General features: G+C 38.2%; 2 protein-coding genes across 16 annotated transcripts in view; one reads left to right on the top strand and one right to left on the bottom strand.

Moving 5' to 3' along the window:
- Nucleotides 1-163: 163 nt before the first annotated feature.
- fbxo36a (F-box protein 36a) lies at nucleotides 164-2,038 on the bottom strand. Its single transcript, XM_020508767.2, has 4 exons — nucleotides 1,942-2,038; nucleotides 1,497-1,605; nucleotides 1,181-1,353; nucleotides 164-844 (listed from the first exon to the last, which is right to left on the bottom strand). The coding sequence occupies exons 1-4, from the start codon at nucleotides 2,035-2,037 to the stop codon at nucleotides 683-685; spliced, it is 540 nt and encodes a 179-aa protein (XP_020364356.1). The 5' UTR covers nucleotide 2,038; the 3' UTR covers nucleotides 164-682.
- Nucleotides 2,039-2,390: 352 nt separating this feature from the next.
- trip12 (thyroid hormone receptor interactor 12) overlaps nucleotides 2,391-9,153 on the top strand; it is a 53,694-nt gene continuing 46,931 nt past the window's right edge. For 14 of the 15 annotated variants that reach the window (XM_020507909.2, XM_020507906.2, XM_020507904.2 and 11 more), the window contains exon 1: nucleotides 2,391-2,522. The gene's annotated coding sequence lies outside the window, so the exon portion shown is untranslated. Of the gene's footprint in view, nucleotides 2,523-5,894; nucleotides 5,955-9,153 lie in introns of all 15 variants that reach the window. The other variant, XM_020507893.2, reaches the window with a different exon arrangement.

Raw genomic sequence — 9,153 nt, 5'->3', positions numbered from 1 at the left:
ATAGTGTTTTTATCAGACTCCCCTCCTCACACAGCTCCTTCAGTACAGCTGGTTTTCAGCAGAGGGTGTTAAGAATGCCAAATTGTTTCTCTCAAACAGGAAATGCATCTCCAGCATTATCTCTGACCCATGATCTCATAAGTAGCTGAATCTGTTTTAGGTCTACTCTTTATTATAACAGGCATGCATGTAACAATATGTTTAATACAATTGAAAACACCATGCCAATTTGTGTTCTTACTGTTATTGAGCGTGATCATGATTGGATACTACCAAGTATAATTTCAACTGAAGAACATCATCCACAGTCACACCCAGAGAGTAGCATACTGATATAACTTGTGTTTGGCAAATAAACTCTCATTTAATAAACACATCAACAATTCCTTTGCAACATGCATTAATTCAGTAATATTATGGCTTTACTTGTAAATAGTGCATACAACATACTGGATTAGAAATCAAATGCAATGACAGAAACCAACTTTTGGCACTTATTGTTTTTGCAGAGAGAATTAAAAAAGTCCTGAAATACATATTCACATAACATAGCTCAATCGATTAGTGCATTTTAAACACAGAGACAACACACTATTCAAATAAATAACTCTTGTGCTACTGGCAGAGAAAGTAACATTTCCTCAAATCTTTATTATGAGAGGAGTAACACTGTCTTAAGTGTCTAGCTACCTCCCTGTGCATACTGCTGGTGCTCTTTGGTGTTGAAGAAGGCAAAGAATATCTTCCTCCAGCCCATGGCGTTGGCTAAGGCCTCCATGTCAGGTGTGAGCTCATCACAGCGACCCCTCACAGTCTGTTCCCAGAACTCTGGCGAGTTGCAGAGCTGGAATAACCCATTCCGTATTGAAATACAACACACACACAGACAGACAGACAGAGAAACACTAGCTCACTAACTAAACCTAGATTATATTTTCCTGACCGTGTTGTAGCCTAACTAGGGCCCTTAATTAAATAATGTGCATATGAAAGACATGTGGTTTTGTAAATTATTTGGCTACACACTATGCACTGGTTTCCTGGACACATATTACACCTAGTCCTGGATTTAAAAGCAATTTCAATGGAAATTCTCCTTAGATTACGCTTTTTAGTCCAGGAGTAGATTACATTTATATCTGGGAAACTGGCCCTTTGGGTTTTTAAAGCCCAGGCTCACCTTGTGGAACCTCTTTGTGGTCTGTGCCAGCTGTGCTACGTCTTTCAGTTCCAGGAAGGCCAGGATTTGGAGCAGTAGGTCATTGGGCAGGCGCTCCAGGTAGTCAAAGTTACCTTGGCACAGTGCTTGGGTGTACTGTAGGATCTGCTGGCCAAACACCACACCTACCTGTTCTAGAGATGGGTAGTACACACCTACTCAGGGCAGTGCACTTTTCAAGACCCCCAACAGAACCATGTGCATCTACACCAAAACAAATAGAGTAGGTGATGTAGGCTTAATATTTTATGGCAGAGACTTGTAATGGAAACCTTACGCTGCATGCGGGCATCTTGCAAAAAGTCATCGTGGGTCATCTTATTTTCTCCAGGTGCAGCTCCCTTGAATTCAATCCGCAAAGAAATCTTCCACGATCTCCATATCACCTGATGAGAAATAAAAAAATACATAGGCCTGTTATACAACTCAGTTCTCTCAAATCATCAGAGCCTTGTAATTAAGCTATATTCAAAGCATGTTGAAACAGAAAAGTTACTTGCAGAAACAAATGTCTGATACATGAGATTGATATGTAGCACTTTAAAGTACAATCATGTCAATGGAGAGCAACACTACCAAATCCAGTGCTGTCTACCATGCCTGCTGTGCTAATGTGTAGCCTTTATCCACAGCCACAGTCCAGCATTGTGCACTTTAACTGTTTTTAACTCCCTGCAATCCGAAGATACATATGAGATGGATGATCAAATATAAGAATTTACCTCAGTTTTAGTGACAGTGAGCTGAAAAAAATCTTTTGTCGGAGGGGGACCCTGACCATTTATTTCAAACACTTTCTTCCCAAGTAGAGACGCCATTTTAGACGCCAAATAGTTACCATGACAACGGAGAGAACTGCAAAATATTTTGTGATAATGAGAGCGATTATGTTCGCAATTGTATACATTGAGGGATTGCTAATAATTTAAGTATATAAATAAAATAATGATCAACCCACAATGTCATGTATATTTTCGAGAAACAGTTGTTGGATTAGGGGGTCACGACCCAGCGGATTAATATTTCGCAGCTATCCTACTGTGAGATATATCATTTTAAATTCTCTCAACACAACTGTAGACAATATTACATACGTGCGCTAAATTGTTATTGAATACATGCATTTATTTGGATCAGGTTCTGTTCAGTGTCGACTTTAACAACTCGAAAGTAGTTCCTAGCGGAAGAATGGGGCACTTTAGAGCGGAGGTATATTGCAGTTGCAGGTCCCTCAGCTGATGTGAAGGCTGAGAGAGTGAAGCTGGTGCACTGTCTGTTACAACTACAACACTGGAACAAATAGGTAATAACATAATATATATAACGTTCAGTGGCATCTTATTCAATAGTTTGAGGGGCTCATTGAGCGTTTAAGACTGAAATACTTGTGAGGAATGGAGAATCCGTCTCGCGAAAAAAATATGGTTTCCAATTGTCATCTCGAATCCTGTTCCTGCTTTCCTGTTTTTTTTGTGTCTGTGTGTGATGCAAGCAGCAAAGAAGGTTCAGAGGCCATTTCGTTTTGCAACTTGTTTTGCCATAAACATACATTAGGTAGCTAGCGATACAAAATAAGCTCGCTAACCAAACAACAACTCTTGAATTGGAAATAGCATAAGGTTAGCCTGTCGGCGAAACAAACATTTTAGCTAGTTAGTTGACTACCTGCTAGCTAGCGTTAGCTAGCTCGCTATCTAGCTAACGTTAGCAATTATCTTAGCGGAATGCTTTCAGTTAGCGACATTTGTTAGCCGGTTAACACTCACTTTAGCTACATAACCCGAATCATATCGGGGTAAGGTCAACATGTAACGTTAGCTACCTAGCTAATATTAAAAAGCGGCTAATTAACGTTAGCTGCCTACCACCTCTTAAAGCTAACGTGTAATTTAATATTGCGTTCCCCGTTAATAAATATAACGGTAACTATGTTTGTTTGCCAACACTGTTAGCCAGCCAGCTAACGTTATATAGCTAGGTAACATCACGTCTGGCTAAAGAGAACTAAGCAACCAACTAACTTAACAATGCTAAGTAGCAGTAAGAAACGTTAGCTTCCTATTTGGCTAGGATAGCTAATTAAGTAAACGTTTGTTTAGCCAGCTACCTCAGGTAGCTAACGTTACTTTGTTTAATCTTGCGTTTATTACACGTCGACAGCTGTTATATTACTGAGGCGATACAATAATTATCAACTAGCCAGCGAACTATCGTTAACTATTTAGCTAGATTATGGAAACGTTAGTTTTGTATTTAGTTACTGTTCGCTAGTTAACGATAACATATTGGATAATGCCGTGTGAATGTCGTTGGATGAAGTTCCGACATTCCCTTTGAATACACTATTGCATTAGCGTAGCTATCCTGTCCTAACAAGAAAGCTAGCTAGCTAAAGGTTAGCAAGCTTGTTAGCTAGTACAGCTGAATCCTCTGGTGCGAAGTTAATAATAGTCCGACCGATGCTGTCATTTTCGATGGAAAGCTCAGGTAATTGTTATTTAGAGGACATTTGCCAGCCATTCCATTTGAGGTGGTTTCTGTGAAAAATGTTTTATTTAGCTACACATTTTTGTGCTGTTGTCTTGATAACGTTCGTTGAACGTTTTTACCACAACAGACCACCAACTACGCATTTCCATGCCACATAGCTAACGTTACATTCACACATAGCTAGCTAATATGTTATTTGCGGACTAGTCCGCATTTTTATATGAATAACCAGACATCTTAGCTAAGTGTAACGCGATAACGTTTGAATCTGAAAGGTACCATACTAGGCTCTTTGTCTATTGCTAGCTAGCTAACGTTACTGTCAAATTGAAATTCTGGGACCGGGTTTGCTAACCACCTAGCTGGTGCTAACTACGTCAGATGAAGGCCTCTTTGTAAAACGAGATAGAAATAAATTATTCTAGGCTAATAAAAGCTGGTTATAATGGAAGCTATTATAGTAACCCAAGTAGTGAACTGTAGATGGTACAGGACTACAGTGGAACATGGAAAAACATCAATTGTCAGAGTCGGGACGAATAAATAAACAAAGACTAGGATGTACAGTCAGAGAAGGCCTGGCTAAAATGGCCTTGCAAGCTTGCCAATTGTTCTTATTTTGTATTTTCAATATCGCAGTTCATTGGGTCTTAACATGAGTGATGGCATGAAGACTATGTAGCTAGTTTGTCAGATTTTAAATGTTTTAACACGTTCATCATAATGAACTCCCTAAATAAATGTTCAAATTCCACCTTTGAGTCCATTCGACTCTTAACATGAGCATTTTTGCAATGGGTAATTAAAGATCATACATTTTCATCATGATAATCTGATCATACATATCGGACTAATATTGACTTAAACTCGCGTGTTTATTATAGCTTAGTTACTGTAACGTTACATGGTGAAGGCCCTTTACTGTTATGTAGCATTGGCTTTTGACTTGCTGTATTTTGAGTGCTAGGCCTGAAATATTCATTTGTCTTTGTGCCATATTTCACTGGATATTACTGAAGTGGATTTGCACAGGGACTTGAGTGATTCATTGATGGTGATATATTGCTCAAAGAAATGCATAGCTAATTAATGGCAGAAATGTAGATTTCTTTACAAATCAGCTTGTTTGTTTACCTACCAATTTACTGTGTTGACTCTAGGGCTGGTAATTGCCACGGACCTCACAATATGATATTATCAAGATACTTAGGCGCTGATATGATATGAATTGCGACGAACAATTATATGTGTTGTGATTCCATACTGAGATTTTATTGCGATTTGATCTTCCCAAAAAATTGGTCACTATATGTCTTCTGCAGAGTGACAAGAGATGCACGAGAACGGGTTTTGGTCATTAATGGAAATAAGTGTGAAACTAATTGGCTCCCTATTTAAAAAGATGGAGAACAAGCTATGATGGAAAAATACTGGAGTTTTGGTGTGGGTACAGCAAACAAGCACTAAAATAATGCAATATATAATTTGTCCTGCATATTTTTTTTGTACATCAATTAAACAAGTCAGCTTTTAAGTTATTTCACTACATAGCCTATTTGTTTGATAAAATATAAATACAACATCCAACCATTTTAAAAGATTCTACTGAGTTACAGTTCATTTAAGGAAATCTGTCAATATAAATAAATTCATCAGGCCCTAATCTATGGATTTCACATGAAGGGTCTTTACCTTTTAGAAAACCAGTCAGAATGTGGTGTGACCACCACTTGCCTCATGCAGCGCGACACATCTCCTTCGCATAGAATTGATCAGACTGTTGATTGTGGAATGTTGTCCCACTCCTCTTCAATGGCTGTGCAAAGTTGCTGGATATTGGCAGGAACTGGAACATGGTGTCGTATATGTTGATCCAGAGCATCCCAAACATGCTCAGTAGGTGAAATGTCTGAGTATGCAGGCCATGGAAGAACTGGGACATTTTCAGTATACAGGAATTGTGTACAGATCCTTGCGACATGAATGGCACGATAATGGGCCTCGGGATCTCGTCACGGTATCTCTGTGCATTGAAATTGCCATTGATAAAATGCAGTTTGTTGTCCTTATCTTATGCCTGCCCATACCATAATCCCACCACTACAATGGGGCAATCTGTTCACAATGTTAACATCAGCAAACCGCTCGCCCACACGATGACACGTCTGCCATCTGCCTTGTACAGTTGAAACCGGGATTAATCCATGAAGAGCACCCATCTCCAGTATGCCAGGGGCCATCAAAGGTGAGCATTTGACCACTGAAGTCAGTTACAATGCCGAACCACTGTCATGTCAATACCCCGGTGAGGATGACGAGCACACCGATCTTCCCTGAGACAGTTTGTGCAGAAATTCTTCTGTTGTGCAAACCCACAGTTTCATCAGCTGTCCGCTGGACTCCGACATACCCACAGGTGAAGAAGTCGGATGTGGAGGTCCTGGGCTGGCGTGGTTACATGTCGTCTGCAGTTGTGAGGCCAATTGGACTTTCTGCCAAATTCTCTGAAACTGCATTGGAGGTGGTTTATTGGTGGCCAATTGTGCTCTCCCTCAACTTGAGACATCTGTGGCATTGTGTTGTCTGTCAACTGAATATTTTTGTGACATTTTATTGTCCACAGCACAAGGTGCAACTATAATAATGATGCTGTTTAATCAGCTTCTTGATATGCCACACCTGACAGGTGGATTGATTATATATATATATATATATATATATATATATATATGCAAAGGAGAAATGCTCACTAACAAGGATGTAAACACTTTGTGCATATGGAACACTTTTGATTTCATCTCATGAAACATGGGATTAACACTTAGATGTTGCCTTTATATTTCTGTTCACTGTAGAATATGGAATCTCGAAGTTGCCAGTTGCAGAAACAAAGGGTATTTGTTTTGTGTGTGTGCACATAATCATCATACACCATATCATCTTCATTTGGAAGATATATAGATTGAATGTCAGCCATAATATCAGGATACAAGACAATGTCTTATTTTTACTTGACATAGACCCTATTTCCAATGTGATTGTCTCCCTTTCCTTCCAATTAGGACTTTTACCCAAGGCTGTTCATTTCCTCTGTAATATGTTTCGGTAGCAGTAGTCCTACATTGCATTGTCAAAAAAAAAGGTTAAATAAATTAATCTGGGAACTCCGCTAACCTGTTACTTTCAGCCTCTCTGGCATTCTCACTTCAATTATGTCTGTTAGAAGACAAATGGGAATATCTAGTTATCCAAATATATCATTGGGTGAATTTATTAATTTCAAACTGCAACATTTATTTTATGAAATCTAGCGTTTTTTAAAATTCTATTCCGGAATTGAGTCTTGCGCAACGAAGAACACGCCATTGGTATCTCAATAATATCAAGGTTGGAGAGAACTGTCAGTTATGCTACCCATGATTTGAATTCGTGGCCTGTACGATATCGCAATCATTCTCCAATATAACTTGGCTGGAGATGCGTGGGTTGTTCAGTAACAAAATCGATGCATGCGCATCTTCGGGGCAAACAAAAGTCAACTCCAAAGGATTATTGATGTGAAATGTATATTTATATATTTTTTATTTAACCTTTATTTAACTAGGCAAGTCCAGCTAAGAACATTCTTATTTACAATGACTGCCTAGTCTCAATGTTTATTTGAAAACATAAATACATCTATTTTATTTTTTAGCTATCTAGTGAATTTTAGCCATATTATCATAGAGGTCAAATAAGTCCAAATAAGACATTTCAGTCATAAACAGCGCTGTGCTTCAAGCATTGCGAAGAGCTGCGGTCGACCAATTTTAATTAGGGCAGATTTCAAGTTTTCATAACAATCGATAATCGGCATTTTTGGATGCCAATTTACATTGCAATCCACAAGGAGACTGCGTGGCAAGCTGACCACCTTGTTACGTGAGTGAAGCAAGGAGCCAAGGTAAGTTGCTAGCTAGTATTAAACTTACCTTATTAAAAAAAATCTATCTTCACAAAACTAGTGATTAGCTACACCTGGTTGATATTTACTAGTTTAACTAGCTTGTCCTGCGTTGCATATAATCAATGCGGTGTCTGTTAATTTATCATCGAATCACAGCCTACTTCGCCAAACGGGTGACGATTTAACAAAAGCACATTCGTGAAAAAAGCACAATCGTAGCACCAATGTACTTACCGTAACCATAAACACCAATGCCTTTATTAAAATCAATACACAGGTATATATTTTTAAACCTGCATATTTAGTTAAAAGAAATTAATGTTAGCAGGCATTATTAGCTAGGGAAATTGTCACTTCTCGTGCGTTCAGTGTAAGCAGAGTCAGGGTATATGCAGCAGTTCGGGCCGCCTGGCTCGTTGCGAACTGTGTGAAGACTGTTTCTTCCTTATAAAGATCGTAATTAAATTGCCAGAATTTTACATAATTCTGACATAACATTGAAGGTTGTGCAATGTAACAGCAACATTTAGACTTAGGTTTGTAACCTGTTTGATAAAATACGGAATGGTTCTGTATTTCACTGAAAGAATAAACGTTTTGTTTTCGAAATGATTGTTTCCGGATTTTACCATATTAATGACCCAAGGCTCGTATTTCTGTGTTTTATTATATTATAATTAAGTCTATGATTTGATAGAGTAGTCTGACTGAGCGGTGGTAGGCAGCACCAGGCTCGTAATCATTCATTCAAACTGCACTTTCCTGCATTTGCCAGCAGCTCTTCGCAATGCTTGAAGCACAGCGCTGTTTATGACTTCAAGCCTATCAACTCCCGGGATCAGGCTGGAAATATTAAAGTGCCTATAAGAACATTCAATCGTCAAAGGCATATGAAATACAAACGGTGTAGAGAGAAATAGTCCTATAATAACTACAACCTAAAACTTCTTAACCCGGAATGTTGAAGGCTCATGTTAAAAGGAACCACCCGCTTTTGTATGTTCTTAGTAAGGAACTTAAACGTTTGCTTTTTTTACATGGCACATATTGCACTTCTGTTTTTTTGCATTATTTAAACCAAATTGAACATGTTTCATTATTTATTTGAGACAAAATTAATTGTATGTATTATATTTTAAAATAAGTGTTCATTCACCATTGTTGTCATTATTACAAATATATAAAAATTGGCCGTTTTTTAATATTTTTAATTTAAAAAAATTATATATATATTTTTAAATCTATCGTGTTTTTGTTTGGTCCTCCAATATTCGGTATCAGCATAATTGGTTGACCTCTACTATCAAGACACTACTTTCAAGTCACAACTATCTGACACAACTAGCTGAAACAAACCACCTACATTTCCCAACATGGCACATTCTTGCTATTGAAAGATCAGATAGCTAGAGACAATTGTAAAACACAGCCTTTGCCCTATAGATGCACAATTTCATGACCCTGTCAGGCAACAAGTCCTCAGCTGGTCTAGCTGGTC

The sequence above is a fragment of the Oncorhynchus kisutch genome, linkage group LG18 (genome assembly GCF_002021735.2).
Source record: "Oncorhynchus kisutch isolate 150728-3 linkage group LG18, Okis_V2, whole genome shotgun sequence".
Classification (NCBI taxonomy): domain Eukaryota; kingdom Metazoa; phylum Chordata; class Actinopteri; order Salmoniformes; family Salmonidae; genus Oncorhynchus; species Oncorhynchus kisutch.
The sequence above is the reverse complement of the archived record's forward strand: the minus strand, read 5'-3'. Positions and strand labels throughout refer to the sequence as shown.